The 27,538-nt window shown below is 36.0% G+C and overlaps 1 protein-coding gene across 5 annotated transcripts in view; it reads right to left on the bottom strand.

The window, feature by feature from the left end:
* Positions 1 to 27,538, bottom strand: part of FBXL4 (F-box and leucine rich repeat protein 4) — a 44,938-nt gene that overhangs the window by 10,425 nt on the left and 6,975 nt on the right. For 2 of the 5 annotated variants that reach the window (XM_036414140.2, XM_036414144.2), the window contains exons 2-6: positions 23,590 to 23,697; positions 22,036 to 22,619; positions 13,214 to 13,580; positions 8,001 to 8,245; positions 2,214 to 2,427 (exon numbers count right to left, since the gene is read on the bottom strand). In XM_036414140.2, the coding sequence (XP_036270033.1) occupies positions 2,214 to 2,427; positions 8,001 to 8,245; positions 13,214 to 13,580; positions 22,036 to 22,547 (1,338 nt within the window). In that variant the 5' untranslated portion in view covers positions 22,548 to 22,619; positions 23,590 to 23,697. Of the gene's footprint in view, positions 1 to 2,213; positions 2,428 to 8,000; positions 8,246 to 13,213; positions 13,581 to 22,035; positions 22,620 to 23,589; positions 23,698 to 27,161; positions 27,243 to 27,538 lie in introns of all 5 variants that reach the window. The other 3 variants (XM_045572582.1, XM_036414142.2, XM_036414143.2) reach the window with 3 other exon arrangements.

Here is a 27,538-nt window from a genome sequence, read left to right as displayed (position 1 = left end):
ACAGCAATAAATAAATAAGATATAAGCTACTTACAGCAGTGCCTAATATTTAAGGCTTTTACAAATTTAAGTGCATTCCTCAGACTTCTCTTTCAGCTTAGCAGTTTTTTGTAATTTAGAATTTATCAACTTACTTTTTATTATAATGACTACCATTTATTTTCTAAATTTCTAATCATTCTTTTTCACACCTACTTATCTTGCTGGTTTAGACTATTTATAGTCCATAATTTCTTACGTTTATTTTAAAAATATTTTTTTTAAATATTTTTATACTTAAATATTTTTATATTCTGTTTAAAAATATGTTTTCATTTACCTTTGAACTCCAACCCCTTTCAGTCTTCATTCTTCCCTGTTTAGGGACCTCACAGATTGCCCCACTCAGAATCAGGACTTCATAATATGGCAGTTTATATGTCTTCCGTAGCAAAGCCCAGGTGCTTTTCATCAACAGGCAGGGTGGTTTGCATTTTTACTTACTTAATTTATAGATATGCATTCTGCCAAATAAACTGCCACAGAATGAAGAAAACAGGAGGGCAGTGTTGATATCCAATAGAAGTAAAGATCAACTATTTTTGTTGTCTTCTGGTTCATGAAGATGAAGGCAGCAGGTCCATGAAACTGTTGTCCCAGCCAGTAAACAGCTGCTAAGCCACATTTAGGGATTACTGTCAGATACTAGTCCCCCACAATATCTGTAATCAGTTTTTTCACTCCTTCAGATTCTTTCAATTTATGCTCTATCATTCTTGAAGTGAGGCAATCAGAACTGGATGCAGGTGTTCCATTTATAACTCCAACTTAAAAAAAAATACTCTTGGTTTTCTTGTCTGCTGCTAAGCAACAGAACGACATTCTTACAGAGTTACCTGTCATGCCCCATCTCACCCCTATCCCAGATTTTTTTTTTCCCCAAACAAAAAGAAAAGTTAAACAGGCTCCAACTTCTAACACTAATCCCCATTGGTTTAGTAAAAGCACAGGACTTCACCTAAAGACACTTTTTAGGAAGTATGTTAAAAAGTTATTCTTATGCCATCCTTTACAGGTTGTAATAGTTTGCTAGGGCTGATAGAACAGAGTACCACAGGCTATATAGCTTAAGCAACAGAAATTAATTTTTTCATAATTCTGGAGGCTAGAAGTCTGAGATCAAGGTGTCAGCAGGGTTAGTTTCTTCAAAGGCCTCACTTCTTGGCTTGAAACTGACCATCTTCCAGAGTCTTTACATGGTCTTCCCTCTGTGTGTATCTGTGTCCTGATCTCCTCTTCTTATAAAGACGCCAATCATACTGGATTAGAGCTTACACTAATGGCCTCACTTAACCTTAATTACCTCTTTACAGACCTTATCTTCACTACATTATGAGTTACTAGGAGTTAAAACTTCAATATATGAATATTAGGGTAACACAATTCAGCCCATAACACAGTATTTAAGAGTATGTAGGTTGCAGACATATACCCCATAGGGGTAAAGGGCATTTATATCTTCTACTTATTTTCAAGTGATTCAGGGGGAAAAAATGCACATAGTAGAGGAACCTACTGGGCCAATCTGGGCCCCCTCGAGGGATGTCCGACTGCCCGTCGTTTAGGTCCAATCCTGGTGGAATTGGGCCTAAACTGGCAGTTGGACATCCCTCTCACGATTCAGGACTGCTGGCTCCCAACTGCTTGCCTGCCTGCCTGATTGCTCCTAACCGCTTCTGTCTGCCAGCCTGATCATCCCCTAACTACTCCCCTGCCAGCCTGATTGATGTCTAATACTCCCCTACTGGCCCGATTGCCCCTAACTGCCCTCCCCTGCAAGCCTGGTCATCCACTTTGTTTCCTCCTGCTCCAAGCAAATGTCCTCCTGCATACCATGCTCCTACTCCTTTCTCTAATTCATTCCTTGCCAACATTTCAGCTCACCCCAACCCATTGCTTGTTTTTTTGTTTTGTTTTTACCTGGAAACATGAACAGCTTTACAAAAATTTTAAGAACACAGAGAAGAACATTTTCTTATAACTAAAAAAAAAAAAAAAATAGCACAAAAGATGCTAAATAGTTTTGAAATGACTGAATCAGTTCTAATAATTTTTGAATAGCCAGGTGGCATCATAAACTTAATCTATTTAAAAACCAGAAACCACATTATTATGAGTAACTAAATATTCAGTTGCATGTGACACTAGCAAAGATGTAAATGAGTTATTCTTACCTCTATTTTTGTTCGATAGAGAACAAGTCGTTTAAGGCCACATAATTTGGCAATATGGTTGAAAGCTGGAGGTGGTAGCTTATCGCAGGAAGAGAGATTTAACTCTTGTAGATGTGGACACATCTCAGAAATAATCTCCAAGCAAGTTTCATTTAGGAAGTGGCTGCAAGATAATTCAAGACGCACCAATTCGGACCCACAAACTTTCAGAAACCTGTAAAAATATTGTTCTCTGTGAATTTCATAAAAGTAAAAGTATTGCTGCAAGTATCTGGAATTATATCAACTCTAAGCAGATACCTTCAGAAGAATGGATTTCCATGAAGAAAAATGTAAAACTTGTTTCACTCAAATCCTTATTTAATGCATACTAAAATAGGCATAGTTAGGCAAAATAAAGCAACCTGAGAAGATAAAATGGACTCATATCACAAAAAAACTTCAACTAATACTAAGTGAAAAATTAAGAAAGCAGAGTATGTTTCTCCAACATACATGAAATTCGCATCTAAGTTAGTAGAGCCAAAAAACAAAACATAACAAAACTCTAAACTCTTGGAAGATATTTCCCCCTACACAGTACCCATTGAACACTAGATAACTTATTTTGCATGTAATATGTGAAGTGATAGTTTTAATTAAATAACCTCAAACAGATCAGACTAGCCTACTCTTACTCGATAAACTTCTGGGTTGGCTTAACTGTACTGCTGTGATATGCTTCTTGCAACTGTTACTACTTAGCAGTTGGACTGACACTGAAATTACTGCAAGATATTCAATTGCAGCTTCCCATAAAATACACAGAAACAATTCAACCTGGAGGACCCAAAGTTCCTTCTTAGAATAAAAATAACAATCTTTATCCTAGTTACATTCCAGATAGGGAAAAACAGTCCTGACCATAATCATCATCTGAAAATAATCTAAAAGTAAATGTGAGTCTAGGAGTATTTGAATCCATGAAATTATCAGCTAAGCAGATTGAATCCTTAAACAGTACACCAATCATCCCTATCCAGATCTCTGGACATCGTCTTGCCTATTCATGTCACATTAGTTACACACTATTCGTTTATTTATGCCAATCTCTTTCCTAAACAATTTAATGATTAAATACACATAAAAATAAAATTAACTAAATTAATCACTTAAGTAAGTAAAGAAAGTAACACTGGATTTCTAAATCAAAAGTTGGATTTTTTTTTTTTTTTTTTTTGTCCCGTTCCACTACTTCCTAGCATGTAACCTTGGAAAATGCACTTACCCAGCATTTCCTCGCCTGGAAAAGGCAGACTAAAATTATCTAATAGCACTCACCACACTATCTCATGGTTTTGAACATCAAATAATATGTGAAAGCAGTTTGAAAAGGTCAAAGCACCCCACAAATACTAAAATAAAAGTTAAATCCTGGCCAACTCATATTCAAACAATAAAAACAGTTACTACAAATTTATCTGATCAGAACTGTTAAATGAATCTTCCAATTATGAAAATTCACTTGACGAATTTAAGTTCCTCTATGCTGGGCCAAAGTTCTACTAATTCAGAGTATTTTTCCCTCAGTAGGGTCAAATTACGCCCAAGGAATATGACAAAATTAGCTTTTTTTTTTTTTTTTTAAGTATACTTAGTAGTTTTGGGTAGTTCTTCGTTATTTTATAATCTAGCAATCTAGAACTAAATGGACATAAAGTTTCAGAGAACTAATGATATCCTATTTGATTTGATACTTCTGAAATTAACTGCAGCTCACAAAAGTTAAATGAGTATATTCTTTCTTAAAATTAAAATTTTTAAGCATCTTATCTCTTAAAGGTTTTCATTATTTAGAGAACAAAGCACTTTGTTCTACAATGCTTTTTCATATTGGACTTGGGATACTTTAACATCCCTCTTTCCTTGCTCTCATTATTGAACTTTTCCCTCTAAAGAACTTATAGTGACATCAAGCCAATCACCAGAAAGCCAACTGTAAAGAGACTAGAAAACTTGCCAAATCGATTTAATGAATGACAGAATTAGAAAGCACAGTAATAGCCATGCCTAGACTGCCTTTCTGTCTCTCTTTTCCTATAGTGTATATTTTTACTCTGAGCAGATTTGGTCAACATCCCCAGTCTCTCTTCCTAAACGTACAAGATCTACATTACCTACTTTTTCATAGCATGTCCATTCCAAGAAGGCAGAAGTAGCAGCAGACCCAATTAATTAGCTGAATATAACACATTTCCTTTCTTAATGCTGCTCATGTACGTCTTATTTTAAGGCATAATTAAATGGTCCTCTATTTATTCATCTCAATTGTGATACTGATCACCTGTACAGAGAACTACAGCTTCCTTAATTCCTATAACCTATTCATTCCAGGTTATGAATTCTCATAAAGTATTTCTTGATTTGAAGGTATTATGAGAAGAACTAAGTACAGATACACAATCCCAAACTAGGTCTCCTGCTATAAGAAAAGGAGTCTCTGGAGAGAGAAATAAATTGCTTATTATTATGAGGTGAATTAATTTGTCCAGAGTAATGTAAGCATATAAGAAGTAATTTACTAAATTGTAACTTGCATCCTAAAATAATTAACATCACATGAATGAATGATTTAAACTGAGTTTACTCATCACAAAACAGAAGGCACTAATCCCCACAATCCACCTGATATAGAAAATAAGAAGAGAATTAGATATAAATATCCATCGCCCTGATTCCTAATCTTATGCTTTGTTAGCTGACCCTCATGGAGTTTTATAAAATAGCACATTTAAAATCATTTTTAATCTCAAATAACTTGGAACACTATTTATTACATCTGGTCCAAAATAAAGCCATTAAAACAAGACTTCCTGCCTAAATGTGTATGGTACTATCTGCTAATAGTAAAAAAAATCAATAAATCATTTCTAATATCTAGATATTGACAATCACAAAGAGACAACTGCTTGAAGTACAGGCAAGCAATTGAATAAACTAATATGTAAATAGGCAGTAAGCTCTTTATCCCATAAAACTGTAGCTCTGTGTCAAACATCTAATAAAGTTCTTGAATCTAGAAAGTATTCAAGAATGTTTCTGAGAGAAACAAGTGGAAGGTTAGAGTAAAAATCTCTGCCTAACTGAGGTGGAGATCACTGTGATCAGTTTGGGTAACTATCTGAAGAAAAATAGTACTAGGCTTTTGAACATCAGAATGATATGATTAAGGAATAGCCAAGACTTTAGGGAACTATATTATAAAAGAAAAGTACAATTATAATATATGGGATTTTAATGAATAATAATATGCATAGGTAGTACTTGAAGTTGCAAATCATAAATCTATAGCTAGGACAGGATTTTAATAACTGATTAAAAGCTTTAAATTCTTGTTATTTCAATTTAACCTATTTCCCTGCTATTTTGAATAAGAATTCCTAAAAAATTCTTTAAAATCCAGTTAAGCAATTCCAACTTGTGAGGATTATGTTTTTAGGCAACAAAAATAAACTGTATCAAACTTTTCCCAAAGACTTGCTAAACTAGCAGCTCATCATGATTGGTCTCTAGTCTAAAAATGTACTTTTGTCTTTAAAGTATTATAAATAATTCTTCTTCACAGTAATGAGCACAAATAGGCCATACTTATTCATAGGTTATTCATTAATAATCAAGCCATGAATATTTATTGTTTATTCTGGGAATGCTGCCTACAAGCCATAATGACTATCAATTCAGCAGTCAAGTCATGGGGGCCAACAGCAATCAGGAGGCAAAACTTCAGCATCTTCGGTCTCCCAAAAAGATTCCCTCCCTGTTATTTAAACATTTTCTTTTCTTAAAGGGAAAAATGACTACACTTAAAGGAATGCCATCAAGATTTATGGTTTTACTTGCTGAAAACTACAGTAAAATATGGAAAACTTAAATTTATGTATATGTACTTTTGTGAATATTCGAACAGCCCCACAGCAACTAACATGGCTGGATTGAAAATGAAACAGAAATTGCTAGTGAGAAAGTAGATTGGGGCTTTAACCTTATAAAAGAACTTCAGAATTATGAGTCTAAAATTTTAAAAATAGCATTCCCAAGTTTTCTTCTTACAATTTATATTTCTGTTCATGCATCAGAATGAGTTACATTCAGAAGAGTTTTTAAAAATTTATTTAATATTACCTTTATCTTTTACTCATTATAACATTTTTATAGGCAACATTTTGCCAAAGAAGCTGGAGTTTAGCCTTCATTACCAATGTTTCTTTTAATGTCTATTTAAAATACTGGAAAGGTCCTTATAATGTAAAATAATGCTTACTGACACCAACTGTTCTATCTGCTCTCAGTTTGTCTTGGTTTATAATCCATAATATATACTCTAAATACCCATAGTCATCATTAGCTTCAATTCTTCTTGATCCTATTAGCAGAGAGGAAAATTTGTGAATGAAATATGTTTGGGCAAGGGTGAGTAGAAAGGACTAAATGGTGTTCCACTAACTAGTTGTCATCGTCTATCAACTTAAAAAAATTCACCAAAACTACACTGCTAAAATAAATGCTTTATTTTTCTACTACAGATAACTCCTACTAATGAAAAATAATTTGGTGTACAGAGCATGTTATAAAGTCTTCAGAATCTCTGACCCACAATACCATAATATTTTATTGAAGAACCCCTTCCTCTGGCTCTATTTCTGGCAGAAAAGACAGGCTGTCAGTTTACCCATGGTTTCAACATGCATTAATAAGCTATTAAATACTTGTGTAAATTTTTCATTTTATTGCATAAACTATCAATATTAGCATTTTGAACACATTTTTATTATTCCAAGCATTATTATTATATCTGAATATAATGGTATCAAATATTTATTTTATTTTATGGAACTTCATGCTTATTTTTATAATGTAAATCAAGGGGAAACAAGGCTCAATATATAAATTTCTAATTCATAAACCACTGTTCAAGAACGTGGCCACTAGGGATGTGTGTCGGGAGAACTGAAGTTCATTTTTAACTTCTAAAAACAGGGTAGGAGATTATTCATTAATCAAAAATAATAGGTAGTTTTCCCAAAGTTTCTACTTATTCATTATTTAGCTTAATGAAATGATGGGATTAAATTGTAACACACTCTGAGAATAACCATCATCAAGATTAAGAGAAAACACCTGTTTGTACCATAAGAAAAATTGTTATGGCATTACTAAATGAATATGCACTTATGCAAGCTTTACCATGTTTAACAGGTGACATTTAATAGCAAAAAAACTAAATGCTTAAATAGAAAGGAGCAGAAACACCTGGGCAGGTCTGCAAGAGTGGTCGCCTCTTTAGCATGCAATTGCATTTTCAACATAATTAGTTTAAATGTGCTTCTAAATTTGGGTGATGTATTGCACATGTAATTAAGATTTAATTAAAAATGTTCTATAATAAATTGTTTTCTATTTCTGACAAATCACATTAGAGAGGTGGATTTTGATTTAGAAATAGTTTTTTAAATGTGTTAATCATCTGTCCTGGAAATATGAGAAAGAAAAAAAAAAGGAGCTCTGTTAAACTTATTTGGGATTTTAAAAATATGAGGTAAAGGGCATAGTTTCCCTTCCTATTATCATGAAGTGTTGCTAAAAAAGTGAAACTCATCCACTTTTATAAGCAGAAGCATTCTGAACAGGATGATGCACAAAATGTATCCTTTTGTATTTCTGTGAAGTATATGATTTCAAACTTAATTGTGGAAACTATTACATAAATATAGCCTGGTGGAGAAATAACCTCACCAACTTGGCACTAACCTGCTGAATCCTGCAACAGAGATGAAGCCCCTATTGCCAGTCCAAGATAAGTTAAGCCACTGGACTAGAGTGCAGCGAGCCTGCAGAAACTCCAGTGAGGTGTCATTGAGTTTTGCCCAGTAAGGCTGCAGATTGAGATAGATGTACTGGAGAGGATCGTAGCAATGCTGGTTCAGCAGTTTGCAAGTCTGTGCTAATCTGCACAGGTCTGGTAGTGTAAGATGATTCAGAATCAGTTGAATGAGCTACATAAAACAAAGAAACCAGTATCATCAAGACTGACAAACAGAACAACAGTATCATGTATTTTATAACACTATTTTCACAAACTAAAATGATCAACACTGAACTGAATTATCCAAAACAGAAAAAAACCATACCTACTTAAGACTTAATTACAGAAGGAAAGGATCGCTGGGAGTAAGGGGGAGAAATCAACCAAGGGACTTGTGTGCATACATATGAGCCTCATCAATGGTCACAGACAGCAGGGGGTGGGGTATGAGTGGAGGGTAGGGGATAATGGGGGAATAAGAACACATATGTAAAATAATAATAATAATATTTTTAAAAAAGACTTAATTACATATAAAAATGTTCGAAGTACACTCATCTCAAGCCGACTAATTTTTTTTATAATGCAAAGATGTATTTTGGTAATCTGTTGAAAAACACAAATTTTCATAGATTCACTATTTACTAAACATCTACTATACACCAAACACTGCTGATAGAAAAGAGTTCCCACTTTCAAAGTTTTCAGAGTCTAGTGGGGACTGGTAAATACAGAGACATGTTTTAATAGCTTTGATAGAGAGAAGCACAGGCTGCCGCCAGAGCCTAACACAAGACGGGGTCCTCACCACAAAATGAAAGAGGACACGTATCAGGAAGGTTCAGCTTTAAAGGGTGAGAGGCAAACTAGGTGAAAAGACAGACAGGTCTTCCTCTGTATGGCTTATTTCACTTAGCATAATACTCTCCAAGGGGAAAAGTAACCTAGAGATAATTTAAAGTATATGAGAAGGTGTGTTTAGGTTATATGCAAATACTATGCCATTTTATGTAAGGGACGTGAGCATCTGAGAATTTTGGTATGGAGGGTTGGGCTGGAACCAATCCCCAGAGGATACTGAAGGATGACACATAGCTTACAGTTTTCTTTTTATGTGCCATAGTGTTCAACTGGCTTCATTAAAAACAGTGATAACTTTTATTTTTCTTTATGTTATAAGAGTTAAAATAATATAGATTTACCTGTTTCTTAAATGCTTGAATTTATTAGCTACCTGAGCTCAGCAACCGTAGGACCTTAAATATTTTTAAAATGAATTAAAAATTTGTTGTTTTAACCACAGTGTTAAAAGTTATTTCAGTATGATTTTTAAGCAGTTAGTGCAAAGAGGCATTAAAAGTTAAATATATCCCTGTATCAGAGGATACATGATTTACTTTTTCCAGATGATTTGTAATTTAAATAACTCTCAGCAATTTCTGGCATTGTTCCAAACAAAAGTCACCAATATTAAAAGATGTGTACTATGTGAAAACACTCTATGACAATTAATATTACATTTTAAGCAAATATCAGAATAGAAAAAGAATAATGAAAAGTCACTGGGACTATGACATTGACATGCGACATGTGAAAAAACACTTTTGGATTTTGATTAAATAAAAGATAACAGTTTTCAGGCCTATAAGACAACATCCATTAATCATTACTAATCTAGTATCTGGTGTCTGTCAAAATGTGCTTTTACATTGGAGTATGCCTGAACAAAGTACCATTTGATACCACAGTGACTGTAGGACATGATGTGTTGGGAACGACTCCCAAAACACAATTTATCTGCCCTCAAACCAACTCTACTCATAATATAATTATTTTCAACAATAAAAACATTACATCACTTGACATATTTAAATGTGATTCCCACCCCCACCCCACCCCTTGAAATAATCTGCATTATCTTTAAATAATTTGGGTAACATTTTTTTAAAAGAGTTTCTCTTTTTATTCACTGTGAGATCATTCCCTCTGTACATGGCACACTGCTTTCATCATGGCTAATGAGTGACCTCGAGGACTACTGCTTCTATCTCCAGGTTTCCTCTACAGGACTTTGTAGTTTTGATTAAACCCCCTACATGTTTAGGAAACTTTCCCTCTCTATTGCTCCTTCCCTTCAGCATATAAACGTGCTGAAAGCTCTCTCAACCTGCATCACAAATGGAAACTTTCTCTGCTGCATCCTCTACCATACCATTCACCTGTCTTTTCTCCCTTTAAAAGATAAGTTAGAAGAGATAAACCCATAACTACATACACTCCCTCATGTTGATATGCCCTTTTTTGAGTGTGACACAAAAGAGTGGAGTGTTAGTCAGCATGCCAGTATAGGATAGTCTTACCCATGTTACAGTCCACAGTTACAGTATATTAACAGAATTATTTTTCTGCTTAAACATAGACTTGGCATGTTTTGTCTCTGCTCCTTCCTCCTTGAAGCCTTAACCAAATATGGTAAGGTTTTCTCATTCTCACCCTATGGCATGGCTCCACTGAACTGATCATAGTAAAGAACCCCTCAACAAAAAAAGCCGGTGGGCACTGTTTTCTATACTTAGCTTCCTAGCACTTTGCTTTTAAGACAACCTCATATTTGTCTTAAGTGCCATTTCTGACATACCTTCCTAACGATTCTTAGATTTTAGTATCCCAGAATTCTATTCTTGGTCCTTTGTTCACATTTTACAGAGCTTCATTGGTCAATTTTAACTACCACTAGAGGCCCAGTGCACTCAATTCATGCAACAGTGGAGTCCCTCTGCCTGGCCTGTGGGATCATACCAAAACTGGCCCTCCAACATCCCCCAAAGGGTCCCAAATTGCAAGAGAAGCACTAGCCAGGCTGAGGGACTCCACCAGTGCACAACTGGGGCCAGGGAGGGAAATAGGAGGTTGGCCAGCTGGGGAGGAACCACCAGGGCAGGTCCGGCCTGTCTCACTCAGTTCTGATTGGCTGGACCCCAGCAGCAAGGTAACCTACTGATCAGAGTGTCTGCGCCCTAGTGGTCAGTGCACGTCATAGCGAGCAGTTGAGTGGCTTTAGCATATTATTAATATATTACGCTTTGATTGGTTGAACGGCTGACTGGATGACCAGACACTTAGCATATTAGGCTTTTATTATATAGGATGATGTCCCTCCCCTCTCTTGAGTAGAATCACTCAAATATAAAATCAGACCTTTCTCCTGAGTTTTAAACTTTTGTCCCCAACCCAACAAGCCTGCTTTGATGAATCACAAGCATCTCAAAGTCAGGATGTCCTTCCCACCTTCACCCACTGTTCTGTAATTAATGGCATGTCCACCCACTGAGTCATTTCTACCAGAAATCTAAAGTCCTTCTGATGTTCTGTTTCATCTCCACATTCACTAGTTACCTATGATTTCTACCTTCTACATCTCTGGAGTATTTCTCCCACTCATCTCCTTTCCAAAACTTCCAATAACAAAGGCTTCATAATTCCTTGCCCAAATTACTGTAGCAGCTTCCTAACTGATATCCCTGATCCCCTTTTGGTCTATTCTTCATTTACCAACAGAGTAATCTAAGACAGAAATCGCATTTTGTTATTCTCCTTTTTAAATAAATAAAATCTTCACTGTTTCCTACTGACTACAGAAAATGTCCACAATCTTTTTTTTATGTCATGACACATATGAAACACAAAGTTTACATGATACTGAACTCCTAGGCAATTATCTAATTGTGGGCCAAAGCATATGCAAAAATGTCTGCATAGTAAAGATAATTCCTGGAATGTTAGTTAGTATTTTACATTTTCTCTCCCACTCAAAAAAAAAAAAAAAAAAATGAAGATTACAAAAGAATACAAGAAAGTGAGTGTGAAATCACAAATACGGAAAAGTGAATTATTTAAAGTTTAAAGTATGAATGACTTTCCCAACTGATGTTGCCGTGTACTGGAATAACAGGGCACTCTGAGGATCCCTGGCTAAAGGAGAAAATGCAAGCCTCTTGGTAATACCCACAGGGCTTTCTATGATACAGCAGAGTAGGCTGGACACAGCCAAGGCTAGGATGTCCCCATCACTTCTTCAATGGGAACGGTATCCTGAGGAGTTCTGCAGGGAGGCAGCCGTGAGCCAGCATCCAATTTCATCTCTTATAGCTTCTACTATCTAATCCTGATCCAGCCATACTGAAATGGTCCCATGGCTTACGGACTAAATTATCTTGGATCCTTTAATTTGCCTTTATGTGGAAATTTTAGCTACTTCTCAGGAAATAACTGTAAAATAGCATTTAACTGTAGAATGTTACATAGGCATTATAGTTACTGAGAGGCTATATTATTGTTCTACACAAGTTAAGCTACATGTGTCATTACAATGAAGCCTGAAATACCCACCAATTTGGGAGTAATCTAAATTGGTTGAAATTTGAGGCTTTAAATTTTTCTTTAAAAAAAAATTTTTTTTTATTATATTATTTTTAACCACACACAGAAGTTGTCAGCCAGGGACTGAAATGCTAGGCCCTACTCCCACCCCAAAGGGTGTGCAACAGGCATTTGATGCCTGGGAGCCAGGGATGTTAAATACACTGCAGAAATGCCCTTACAGACACACACAGAAAACAAGATGCTAGGCAAAGGCACTCTGTACCTGCCCAGACCAAAAATTATAGCTAATTAGAAGGATACAGAATAGAATTGGCATAGAAAAATAAATGACACTTGGAGAAACTTTGGACTATTAAATAGATTAAGCATTCCTCTTGCAATCTTATTAGTCCTCTTATTTTTTATTGCAAATCATCTTTAACTTAACTAGTATAAAGTTAAGCACATATTGTCCATATTTATATTGTATAATTATGAATTGTAGTGGAATATAATTTATTACTGGTTTATATAGTTTGTTTATTTTTAATCAGTGATATAAAAACATATTTTTAATAGTTTATCCAAAATTATTAAAAGTCAATCCAAAACCAAAGTGGTGAAACTACTCAACATAATTTTGTCTAGTTTTTCCAAAATCAAAATATACATTAGGTTATGTATAACTTATCAATACTTCTATTTCTCTAGTATCTAGCAAAATAAATATTAATACCTAAACTTTAAAAAATAATTGTGTTATTTGCAATATGGCTACTAAATAAATTTGTCTTACCTCATAAGGTAGTTTGTCAAAGTATCCATTATTTGGCTCTTCCCCAAGGGTGGTGCTGCTAAGTTTTTTGTTAAGACTGTCCATTCCACAATCATTGTTTTCTTCAAAGTCATCATCTTCTAGATCATTCATGTCAATAAGTGAAGTCTTGAGAGAAAGTACTGGCTTGTCCTTCATACCATGCAATACAACTGCATCTAATTCAGTGTAATAATCCAGAAGAGAACTATTTACTTCCAGCCGTATAAGATTTGTGGGAAAATTTATCTGCTTAATACAAGGTTTAAACTGGCGAGCCTGGGAAGCATTCACCTTCGTAGGTCTCTCTGACCAAAGAATCTCCCATCTGCTAAAGAAAGAAACTTCCCTATAATAGAGCTTAGAATGAGATTTACTGTTACCTTAAGGTTATGGTCCCACACCCAATATGTTACAGTGTGAAACAAAGACATTAAATAAGGTGAAGAGAACCAAATACAAGTATTGTTTCCAGTACATAAAAAACAAACAAACAAACAAAAAAACTTAAGAACTAAACACCATAGACCTTATTGCTTAAATATTTTTACTACTTAAGTTACTTTTACAACTCCCGGGAAAGTCTTTTTTGAAGATTTCACATTAAAAACTGGAATAGGTAGTTAGAAGTATAGGAAGAACAACATTCATTTTTTCTAGAAAAAGCTAAGTAAGAATAAAGCACACAGGATAACTACAGCTCTCCTGTGTGCATGTCTTCAACCAACTGTGAAAACTAAACTGGTAATCTTGCCTCACAAAGGTCTTCTTTTCCAGCTTTCCCATTTCTGTACTAATATCATACAAAATCAAAACTCTCATTATTTTTGATATTTTTATCCACTCATTGTTTTTTAAAATTTTTCATGAAATTGTCTTTTTACATATGTCCTTCTTTTAAATTGCCATTACCTGAAATACCCACCAATTTGGAAGAGAGATAGCCTGAATTGTTTATACAATATCCTTCTAACTAGCTATAAATTTTGAGTTGGAGAAAGTGAGGAGTATGGAGTAACCAGGCTCCCTGAGGACCACTAGCTGAAGGGATAAAATGCAAACTTCTTGGTAAATCCCGCAGAGCCCTCTATGATACAATGTCGTAGTAACTAGCTATAATTTTTGGCGGAGGCAGGTACAGAGTGCCTTTACCTAAAGTCTTAATTTTTCTCTTAGTCATACTTGTATCAAGTTAGTTAGCAAGTATCTAACATGTAATGATGAATAACATTTTCTCCAATTTCTCCCAAATGAACCCCTCCTTTCCTGTGATATTAATCATTACTTTCCAGAAAATAAACTTACTTCCAACTTTGTGTCTTTACTCATGTTGTCTACCCCCAATGAAATACCCAACCTACAGATTATCCTATTTTCAAGGCCCAACTCCTATTCCATTTCTTCATATAAGTCATCAGGTTTTTTAAAATTTATCTTTATTGTTGAAAGTATTACAGCACCTAAGTCTTCTTATAAAACTATTTTCCAAAATTACTTAAAGATTTCTCATAAAATATCAAGTATATACTATTATAATATTTTCACATTTATGTCATATGTAACCATTTCTCTAATATTCTTTCTAATATATCAGAGAAAGTTAGAAATATAGAAAATACTTCAATAAACACCTTTACTCTATTTCTAATTTACTTTAGATAGCAGAATTTTTTAACAAAGATTTTGTCAAAGACTAACAATATTTTTACGTTTCATAATATATACAAGCTGCTTTCAAAGAAATATATACCACAGTATACAACAATGACCAATGAAATCATTATTTATGCTTAAAAAAATCTCTACTTTCATAGTGAGACATGGCTCTGTATTACCTAATATATAATTCAGTGATTATAAGTAACAAACTGTTTTATACACTTATTAATCATATGAGGATTTTCCCTTTTGCCTGTTTATTTAAATAAATGACCTATTAGATCTAAGTAAAAACTGATTGTGGAAAGGTGTTTAGGAAGCTGAAATAGACGCAGGAATCCTGATGATCTTCAGGTCATGATGGGAGCAAGAAGGGCAAATATGGTAATTTCTAACTTTAAGAATAAAAACATAAGACAGAACTTCAATGGGGATTTTAGCAAAGATAACACTAATCATAACAATAGAAACTTCTACAGTTTCTAGAAACTTTGCAACCCTCCATATTTGCTAATTTTGCTGATGCTGTACTGAAAATTAGTAATAAAACCCATCAAACATAAAGAACCTGTTACTATTTGTATTCAGAGACAACATTTGTATCCAGAGATTGTTCCCACTCTATACCCAGTGTTGGGGGGCAGGGGAAGAATTCTAAGGAATAAAGCTGGTTGTGGCAGATTTAAAGAGAAAAGGAAAGCAGGCTAGGCATTTTCTTCTTCCTGTAACAAGGTAGGAAAGCAAATTTGGAATGCCTATCTAAACCTAAGTCATGATCCCAAATGTTAACTGCAAAAATCTTGAGGGTTCTTAACAATGCAATTATTTGCACACTCTTATGTAAATCTCCGTGGTTAAACAGAGCTAGCCATATAGGTACAAGGGAACTGAAGTATTAAACATTTAAAACCATGTTGGTGGGAGAATGTATTCCTATTTCTGGACAGTATATTTCTAAGAATCATGAGGTAAATGGTGGAATGCATGAGAAAATTCAAACTTTGGTTTTATTCATCTTTTTCTTGCAAATGCAAAATGATATCAGATAATACTGGAGAAACAACTCATGTCCAAGAAATAAGGACCACTAAGGAATCTGAAATAATTGCCTGTACTGATTCACAATACATGTGGACTAAACCAGCCTACTTTTTAGCTTCAGTGAGTTTTTATGAGGCTTAATAGAAACACTGAAAATTTAATACAGAAGTCACCTCTGCCAGGTCCTTTGCAATAAATACATGAGCATGTTCTTCATGTATAGCTTGATTTGCAGTATAATGTAAATTACATTGTAAAATCACAAATATAAGCTTAAAAAAAAGCAGTGATTAGAATAGAAATATGCTATTTTAATAATGTATTAAAATAGTCATGGGGATATAAAATACAACAGAGGGAATATAGTCAATAATACTGTAATAACTACGTATGGTGCCATGTGGTATTAGAAATATGGGGAAACACTTTGTAAAGTAGATGATCATCTAACCTCTATGCTGTACACCTGAAACACAAAATAATATTAAATGTAACACAAGATGGCTGCACCCACAGCGGAGGCCGAGTTCCTGTAACCAGCCTTAAGGAACAATCAGCAGGGACCTGAGGCTTGACAGGGGACCTCAGGCCCAGCCGCACGTCACAGCACCAGGACCGCGCCCCCTTGCCCCCTCGCCCCCTCGCCCCAGCGCCGGGCCAGAGCTTGATAGGGGACCTCAGGCCGCGCTGCCTCCTACAGCGGGGCTGGTCCCCCCATCCCAGTGCTGGGCCAGGGGACCTCAGGTTCCAAACCCGCCCCAGCCAGAGATGGGGGACCTCAGGGCACATCCCCCACTTGGAAGGGCTTGACAGGGGATCTCAAAGCATGCTTCCCACCCCAGCACAGGCCAGGGAACCGCAGGCAATGCCCTCCGCCCTGGTGCTGGGCTGGGAGACCTGAGGCTACATCCCCACCAGGGTACTGGGCTGGAGAACCTGAGGCTGCACCCTCCACTTGGCATGCGCTGGGAGCCCTGAGGCTGTGCCCACCCCCCAAACCCCTAGCCAGCACCAGGCCAGGGGACCTAGGCTGCGCACCCTCCCCCACCCCCGCCCCCACCCAGCCTGAGGCTGGCCCCCTGTCTGGCAGGGCTTGACAGGGGGTGGGGCTGGCTGGGGCTGGTCTCACGTGATTTGGAGGTATGCATGAGTGGGCAGGGACTTGACTCTGGGTCCTATGGTACACCCCAGACTTTGACATAAGAAAGATTTTCATATACATTTTACTAATTTTCTTTCATCTCTGACATTTCTATTACAGAGAAGGGGCAAATAGCAATTATTAAAATATTTCCTCCAATTAATTTCCTTTAATGTGCACAAATTTCATGCACCGGGCCACTAGTCTATAATAACACACATGCAGAACTCAGCTTGGAATCCCTTTCAGGCTCTGCTTCAATCTGCATTTGGAGCACTTAATTTTGGGATGGTAACCAACAGCACTCTCTTCATCAGCACACCTATTTCTTCTTCTGTTGGTTGCATTAAATGCCTACTGTGTGTCCAGTGGTTGGAAATTAAGTAACAAGCCACCCTCTGTGACTCCTGATCTGTTGTGACCCCACTGAGAAAGTCTCTCTAGGGTTCACTGGAAGCAGCAGGTAGATAAGAGAGATGCTGATCAATAGAAACACATGAAAGCGATTTTCCTATGTATTCAGGTTGGAAGCCAGGCATATAAATGCAAAAAGCTTCCGTATAACCAAACGTTCTCCTGGTTAGTAAGCGTGTCTAGTTGCCAGCAAAAAGAAAGTTCTCTTGCGAAGGCTCTACTATTTCACCAGGCGCAAGTGAAAGCCACAGAAAAAGACAGGAACACAACAAGGAAAAAGGAATAGTACTCTGATGGATGTACCTACTCACTCCTTGCCTCCCAGCCCATCTCTAGTTGGAACTAACAAACTGGCAGCTGCTTTAAAAAGAATCAACCAGTAAAGGGTCTGGTCAACTCTGACTTAAATGGCAAGATCATGCTTGTTGGCCCGCAAAGTCAATGAGATTATCTCATTACCAATTCGTGAAATCGTTGCTTCGTTAAGCAACTCCTTTTGGCAGTAGATTCTCTGCACAACAGCCACTTTCTTTGTCCTTGCTTTCTTAACTTCCCTATTATGTGGTTAAAATGTTTTTAATACTAAAAACAAAAACAAAGAAAAAACACCCAGAAGAGATCCATACCACTAAATTTTATCCTCAAATAACTTTATTCCCATCAGTTTTTTACTGACCTCAATTAGTCATTTTATTCCCCTGTATCTCTCTTCCAGTATGTAACCCTGTGCTAGCCTATTTTCTGCCTCTTACACCAGCGCCCATTAAGATGTTATCCTCAGGACCAGGACACTCTACACTACCTTATTTTCTTTCCCTCTAATAGGGCACTAGGCAAGAAGTCAGAAGACTTTGAGACCTTATTGACTAACTTTTCTACTTTACTCTTTGAACAAAGAATTGCAACTGGATGAAATGGGGGAAGGCTGCTTTTAAATTCTTAATGTCTTGGGACTACAAGTCCATTTTCTGTAAACAAACTCCTGAGCTACTCCAATTCACACTCTCAGTTACTACCTCCTAAGGTTGGCATAAAACCAGGTGCTCAATTAATAATAGGCAGTAAAGTCCAGCAATTCCCATACAATAGTGTGTGATGGAGGTTTCCATGGCTAAATGTAAAAAATAAAGATTATATATATATGTATATATACATGCACATATATACATGTAAAATTGCCAACTGTTCTTTTTTCAATATTCTAATTGTGCTCATTTCTCAATATAAACTGAGGTTTTACTATGAGATGATGGTGATTATAAATTATTTTGGTATTTCATTTGTTTGTCTTTTTAATTGTTTGTGTTTATTTAGCTAAGTAAATAATCTGACAACCCTGTATTAGTTCTCTAATTTTTATTATCATTACTATTTGGTTCACTCTCATAGTGACTTTTCCTACCTGTGCTCTGCTTGCTTCAACTAAGGGCTTCCACCTCCAGCCTTCAGAGAACTGACTGGGGGAGGCTCTTCAACCAGGTCTGTGCCTGAAAGATTTCCATTCCCATGGCCTATGGCTGACAGCAGACAGGTTCAGCAGTGTGAGAGCTCATCTCTCTAGCAACTTTGCCTCCAGGCTTACTGGGACTGCACGCATGAAACTGCATCCTTGCCTGATTTCTTCCCCTCCCCAAAGCACTTTTCCCACTCCCATACTGGTCTCTCCAAGAGGATTTCCATAACAAATCACTTGCATAGGAATAATCTTCTCAACGTCTGCTTCTGGGAAACTGGACCCAAGCTCTATGACATCCCAAAGTCTGGAAGTCACGACTCGAGCTTAAGAATGGCACTCCCATGCTTGTGGCCCTTGAATAGTTCATTTCCTACACTCTGGGCTTCTCACTGCTTCCAACCCCAAGAGATCAGCTCATGATTTCACCTTTGCATGTGCTCTTCTCTCTCCACCGTCCCCATCCAAACTAAAGCCTCCTCAACCCACAGTCTCAAAGTCACTTCTGCGGTGAAAACTTTCCTGAGCCCAAAACTTTCCTTCCACCAACACATGTTCTTTATAATCTCAGGATCCTCTTCCATGTTGGTCTGTAGACTAAAAAGAACACAAGCCATATTTGTCTGGCTCTCTGCTTTGTTCTCAGACTGAACTGGCAGAGCAAGCAATGTTTCTGACTGTCCAAAAAAAATTCACCAAACTGAGAACAGTTACCGAATCCAGGCAGAAGATAGTGAAGTGTTTTTTCACCTATATATTTTCTTCTCTCTCTCTCTCTCTCTCTCTCTCTCTCTCTCTCTCTCTCTCTCTCTCTCTCCCTCTCTCTTTTTCTTTTCTTTTTTTTTTTTTTTCTTTTCTTTTCTTTTCTTTTTGTATTTCCTAACAAGCTTTTTAAACAATGAAACATCTATTGATTTCATAATCAGGAAAATTAAAAAGACCCCTTTCTATTCTGCAATAACAAATGTTGGTTAGATTCTTTCTCTCCTAAAATGGAATGGTATTTTCTGTAGAATAAAGCTAAAAATTAGTTAAGTGCATTAGATATCACTGTAAATAAAGCTGTCACTTTAGTCACTATCACACATTAGAGCTCTCAGCTAGGAACCAAGAGCATATAGATTTGAGGAAAGACATTACATGTTTCATAGATTTTTATTTCTAAATTTGGTTAGTATTTTAAGAAAAAGGTAGATAACTTTGTAGGAAAGAGGCAAAGAATGACAGAGTCCAAAAAACCAATTTTCATATAAGAAAGGATTATGCCCAAAGTACTTTTATTTTCTCTCAGAAAAAAAAAAAACATACCTATATATTAAAAGATGCTGTTTTTTGTGTTTAAAATAATTTGATTGAGACTGTCAAATCTCCGAGGAAAATCTCAGAGGGGTGGGTGGATATGTGGGAAGAGACCAACCAAAGAACTTGTATGCTTGTATGTTTAACCCATGGACACAGACAACAGTGTGGTGAAGGTCTAGGGTGGGGGGTAAAGGTAAATTAGAAGGGGTCAAGAAGAAAAATAGGGGACATATGTAATTCTTTCAATAACAAAGATTTAAAAAAATAATTTGAATCATTAATAATATTGTTCACCATGAATTATGAAGGCAGTTCTGAAAAGAACAATAAAGACCATACCAGCCTGAGTTGAGCTGTGCTCTGCATTTGTTTCCTGGGTGTCTGGGAACTGTTCCTCGGAGTTGAGGGGATGGGGAAGTCAAAGAAGCAGTATGTCAGGTGGCAGCTGCCCCCCTGCCCCCACTGCTTCTCCACTGGCACCTGGGGTCCTACAATTTAACTGGTGCCAACAAACTTCTTTGGGGCTAGAATAAACTCAAGGGCAGGGATTTTTCTATTTGGTTCTTTGTTGTACCCCTAATAACTAGCATAATGCTTAATACATGGTAGACACACAAATATTTAATGAATAAATTAATAAAGTGATATAAAGATCTAAAAAGTGATAATATCAACAAATAATAGAAAAATGGGCAAATAATATAATCGGATCACTCAAGGAAAAGGAAATATTAGCGATTCTTAAACATGAGAAGATATTCAATCTCAGATAATAACTTTAACTTAAAATTAACATGAGACATTTTTTACTTACCAAAATGGACAAAAATATTAAAATGTATTAACACACTCTGTAGGTGGGGCTTTGACAAAACATGTATGCACATAAATTGCTACTGGAAATATAAATAGGTAGAGTCTCTTTGGAGGTAGAGTTGACACTATATATTAAAATTACAAATGCAAGAAACTTGGCCCAGCAATCCTGACAATTTATCACACATGTGCAGTCATGTGAAGTGACTCATGACAAGGTTATATACTGTCCTAAAGTTTATAAAAGCAAAAGTATGGAAACAACTGAGTACTCATCATTAGGGAATAGTTAACAAGGTGGGGTACACATACATTGTGCATTACTTGCAACTGTAGAAAAGAATGAGTAAGCACTCTTTGCACTTCTATGAAAAGATCCGATATGTACTACTAAATGAAACAACGTACAAAACAATATGAACAGTGTGCTTATTTTTGTGTATAAAGAGAATTAAGACTATATTTGTATTTGCTTATACTTAAATAAATAAATTCTGGAAAAATGCAAAGAAGTGAATAAAAGTGGAATTTTTTGTATTTTTTCAGGAGGGAGAGATGAGTCCTAGGCTCATGGAGAACAGGGTACTATTTAAAATTATGCATTTTTTTACGTTAATGAAACATGTGAATATACTAGTCAAATAATTACATATTAAAAAACCAGCAGGTTGAACTACCAAAACAAGAGAGAAATAAAGAGGCACTGCTATGCAAATTAATTATGTAAATAGTAAATTCTGTGACACACCAATTCCACAATCTCTTAATATTATGATGTGAGGCGTTAAGGGTATGAAGAATGCAGTAAATCTTCATACATGTGATCTTTCTTTTCCCATCAGAAAACTAAGGAGCATTTTAAAAATCAAATTTGATTAAATTACGTAGGAGAACGCTTCCAATAAAACAAGCCCTGCAGCATTAAAACAACCAATACCTTTCAGCCATATGACATGATCATTACAAAATGAGTCCTACCTTACTTCAGCCGGTGGACTGGGGGAATAGGGATTCGCAGAGCAAGCTAGGATTCTAATGACCGCTCCAGGATGATAGGTTTCCAGAACATGAACAGCTGTAGGATACACCTGTTGTTCAAAAGTAAGTTCCACGAAGTCTTGGCTCTGAAAATTAGGCGGTGTCCTCTTGAATGGCAAGGAAGCACTGGGACACTGATCCCACCATGTTCCGTAAGTTCGAAACACAGCTGTCTGAGTGAAGTCACCAGAATTCGGGAAAACATTTGGGACACCTGCCAAGTTCAACATGGTATAGGACATACTATTCTCACTTCCATAATGGGAGCTGAAATCCACCACTTCTTTGGCATACTGGACCACCTCTGCATTCAGAGGGGAAGTCCGGCTGTTTGATTCTATGGCTCTATGGCTGTTCATCATCTCTCCCCTCGCAGCTGTCCTGGCTCGGCGCCGCAGGCATAGGTAATAAAACATGGTCAGAACTGTTAACATGGGGAAGACTGGTGACATGCAGATGTGAATTATGAAGCTTCAAAAGGTCAGGTGTCTTCCATAAGATGCATAAACTCTCTGAAGGATGTTCTAAAAAAAATTGAATGGCTTGATAAAGTAAAATAATTTAAATAAGCATAAAAATGCATAAAAATGAATAAGTATACTTTTTACCCAATGTAATTTCCGAGAATGAAACTGAAAAAAAAAAAAAAAACTTCATTGTATACTTTTTACCCAATGTAATTTCCGAGAATGAAACTGAAAAAAAAAAAACCTCATTGTAAACTTCATTGAATCTTTTATTTTTTTTTATAAATATATTTTATTGATTTTTCACAGAGAGGAAAGAGAGAGATAGAGAGTTAGAAACATCGATGAGAGAGAATCATCGATCAGCTGCCTCCTGCACACCCTCCACCGGGGATGTGCCCGCAACCAAGGCACATGCCCTTGCCTGGAATAGAACCCAGGACCTTTCAGTCCGCAGGCCGACGCTCTATCCGCTGAGCCAAACCAGTTCCGGCTCATTGAATCTTTAGTATAATCTATCTAATGTATTTTTAAGAAATCCAATATTGAAATGGATACAATTTTATGCTATATGAGAAACAAAACTAATATTATAAAACAATGAAAGATGTATTACCTCAAAACTCCCATTTTATACAAAATTATAACTATCCTTCAAGAAATACTGAGTTTAAACTTTAAAAATTAATTATTTAAAGTATATGGCAAAGTACTAAAATATTGCTATAAGTCCAAAAAAATCTTAGACATTTTTAATTTCATTTTTTTAACAAGTGATTCCCTATTGTTAATTATTATGGGAATATAGTTTTCTGGAGCTGACAGTTAATATCTAGTTATGGATCTCACATTATGGGAATATAGTTTTCTGGAGCTGACAGTTAATCCAGACCAACTAAATTAACTGCCTTACACATCACAGATCACCAGACAGTGTTTAATTTATAGCTCTTAGCATTATTTGTTAGGGCGGTCTACAGCTGGCTGGCATCTGGCTTGTTGCCAGCCACTCTTAGAAATCACTCACCCCCAGATAGAAAGGTCATAGGATATGCAAAAGTTGGCATTCATCCATGCAGCCTGAAAATGGCACATTGACTTCAGGTACAAATGTTGACATGTGACATTCTTTTACCTGTTAAATAAGAATTTTAAAAAATATTTTAATTTTCAACTTAGGAAGTCAACTATCCCAAAATATATATCATTGAACTTTCAAACTGAATAGGTCACACTTTTCTGAATTTGTGGACTATTACGAATAACTAATATATCTTGTTAATTTTATGGAAGAATGTATAAAAACATAATAATGAATCCTTTCTAAATAGATATTGCAAACCCAGAGCTTATAAGCCAAACTATACCAACAGACATTTTGTTGGGACCAGATAGTGTTTTTTAAAATTCGACTAGCTTGCAATTTTTAACAATCACTAGGCCCCCAGTTAGAAGAAGTCTGAGCTCTCTGCATATCTGCCGTTATTCCTGGCCAGCCTACCAGCCTCACAGCCAAGGCCTGACCCTGTCCATACTGAGTAGTTAACTTCTTATCTACACAAATAAGGAAATCAAACATGTTTATTTTTGTATCTGGAAAGTCTGGAGCAGGCGTCTTCAAACTACGGCCCGCGGGCCACATGCGGCCCGCAGAGGAGTCTGATCCGGCCCGCCAGGTTTTTTGGGCAGTGAGCACAGCCGAGGTGTTACAGTAGGAATTAGTAGTTCATAGAGTCTGGCCCTCCAGCTCTCTGAGGGACCGTGATCTGGCCCCCACTTTAAAAAGTTTGAGGACCCCTGGTCTGGAGCTTAACTTCTCCTAAGTAAAAGAAGAGGAATATACTAATATCTCTTTAGTAGAACAATGTGCTAGCCTTTTAAAATTTTAGCGCTAAGATTATAAAACATCATAATTTATAAAACACATAAGTAGGCTTATTTTCTGCTATCTGCTGGTATCATCTTTGTATCAGATATATAACCTAACTCCACAAGGGTCTACATAGAACTAAATTTATTGGAGGGAATCTAGCCAAAAATCTTCAGTTCTCAAAGTACTCAACACATAGTAAAAACAAAGTATCTGACTTGTTGTCAGGAAAGGTAATAAGCACACAAAAAATTTACGGTATGTCTAAAATAATTAAAAATTACCTAACAGCATCCTTCTATTTCTCAATCCCAGCCAGACCCAAACCCAGTGAAATGCTTGAAAAAATGTAACAAGTAAAACAGTCAATAAATAACTGAGTTTGAAACAAGTTAGGAAAATCCACAGTTGTGAGAAACAGAAGAAATCAAAGTCAGAGAGCAGGAGCTGAAGCTAATATGACTCGTGGCACCAGTTACAGGCCTTCGTGGTTTTAAGGTGCCACAGATGCCATTCGGAAAGCCAAAACTCAGCAAAGATCACCCTATCCATGAAACCAGGAATATGAAAACTTAGCTCACTGGCCAGGAAGCCCAAGATGTAATATCAACCTAGGCAATGGGGGAAAGTCACCAGCGTAAAATCAGACCCTTATTAGGCATGTACTATGCACACAGAGTGAAACTACGTTCATACTTCCTTCATGGTTTAGAGTGCATACTCCATCTCCAAGTCAAAAACTTTACAAAGAAGTAGTCCTGAGCCGGTAATACTTCAGGGCCTGTTAGGGGCAGATGGGAACCATCTTCGCAGGGATGCTTCCACAACATAGGACAGAAGTTAAACCCTTTCTAAAGATTTCAGTGCTGAAGAACAGATCATGTTATAAATGTGGGGAAAAATAATTACATAGCAGATCACTTGCTTATGCAAACATCTCGCCTACCACAAGTAAAAATCTGTCAAGTAAAAAAAAACAAAAACAAAAAACTTACAACTGCACAAATATTAAATCTTTTACACCAAAATGTGAAATGACACAGCTCTTTCTTTTACCATGTATATTTTATTTTAAAATAAGCCCCCAGGTAAATTAAGAGAAATAATTTTCCAAAGAAGTTACTTAGTCACTCTCTTTCTTAAAGGAAAAAAAAGTAATTAAATAAATTTAAATTATAAAAATGAAATTTAGGAAATAAACAACAATGTATAAGTATCCAACTCAATAAACTGGCCAACTAATTTGGGAAACTAGATGCTTTATCCCTAGAAATCTTCAAGAGAAGGAAATACCACTTGCCAAGGTGGATGGGGTTGCATTTGACTGTATAATCTTTGGACATCACTGCTCACTCCACAGCCTGTAAATTGCTCACCCAAGCTCTTTTCACTCTCTTTATAAAACAGCATTTATCAAAAAAAAAAAAAAAGTTCTATAAAACCAAAGAAACATCTGCAAATTAGATATCATTCATGTTCATATTCTTGACGAAAAAATTGAGACAAATTGTGAAAGTCAAATTCTATTTGACATACAAACCACAAACTGTTTCCCAGCTAGCTTTTAACACTACAGAGAAGGGATACTAGTAAAAGTAGCAAGTGTCATATGTGCAATGTCATTTTTAGGCTGTTAAATAAAATTTCATATTGAGGCAACATATATAAAAGTGAGTTACAAACAATATTACATGTTCAAATATATTCAGTGTACAAGAGAAATGTAAATGGATGCTTTATTTTTTTCCCAACAATAAATAATCTTTAGAGTTAATTTTTTGAGATAAAGCTAAAAATAACCAAAAAAAATGAAAAAGCAAACAGCAACTATTCAAAAAATAAAATTAAAAATCTGTTTTTAAAAATAAACTAGATATAGAAAAAAATGTGCAAACTCATTGTTATTAACACCTTTCACTGATACTAAACTCTATCAACTAAGATCACACATAAAAGTGTTTTGGTGGTAGAGAAGACCATAAGAGAGAGGATAACTTCATTCCCTGGGAAATGAAGCTGAAAAGGGGGATAGAGTCATAGTCTCGGGACACCTGTGGACAGCAGCAACCAACGCAGAAGTCCAAACTGTCCATGTACTGTTTGGACCTTTGCCAAGGAGTGGAGGTGATTTGTGATAACCAATGTATATCCTAATGAGCAATAAACCAATGAACAAGATAGAATAACTATTTTGTTAAAAGAATGGGATTTAAAAACAAAATTATTTTTTCCACCTGGTAAAAATTAGTCTCGTACACTAAATTTTTCCAAAAGGACACTTATAAAATATATATCTTTGGAAAACATTTTCTTTTCAGTTTATTCAAAATGCTTCTTTAAAGACTCTTGCAACATATAAAAATAACATTTTCCATTTAACAAAAAGTCTGAATTAAAAATAGGCTAACCTTTATTTTATTACTTGTTTAATTCAATCATTTATCTGCAATGGTTATGAAGTGAGAATTCTCGTCAACACAATGAACTTTTATACTCAACATAATCAAGGAATACAAAACAAAAGCCATTTACCTTGTATCCTGAGACTTTCATACTACTTGGGAAACAACTTGCTTTATAGGACATGATTTTATTATAATGCTTTATTTTCAACTACGTCTTTCATATTATAAACTGCTTACCAAAGTTAAATAATACCATTACAGAGAAAGCAGTAACAGTGGGAAAGAGAAATTAAGCGGTACAGACAAGGGAGAACATATGTTTACCACTGAGATTTGAAGTGAGAGGGGGAGTCGATGAGGCGGAGAGAAACAGGATGGCAGAAACTGCAGAGAAGAAGGCTTGTACTTCAGTAGGGGAAAAGGGAGGAAGGAAAAGGACTTTCATGAAATACGCAAAAGGAGGCAATGGGAATGAACTTGACTGAGCCAGGGCCACACAAAGGCTAGGTTCATAGTGTGATAAAGGAACCTGGAAAACAAATTGAACACTCAAGAGTATTCTCGACTTAAAGTGAAGGCACAGAAAAAAGATAAAAAGGACAGGAGGCAATAAGGCAGTGTCATATATTGAAGGCACTCGTAACACAATACTCACTTGCAAAATATCCCACAGAGACATGTCAATGACGTGAGAGATAAAA

The sequence above is a fragment of the Pipistrellus kuhlii genome, unplaced genomic scaffold (assembly GCF_014108245.1).
Source record: "Pipistrellus kuhlii isolate mPipKuh1 unplaced genomic scaffold, mPipKuh1.p scaffold_m20_p_5, whole genome shotgun sequence".
NCBI lineage: Eukaryota > Metazoa > Chordata > Mammalia > Chiroptera > Vespertilionidae > Pipistrellus > Pipistrellus kuhlii.
This window is presented reverse-complemented; position numbering and strand designations above follow the sequence as displayed.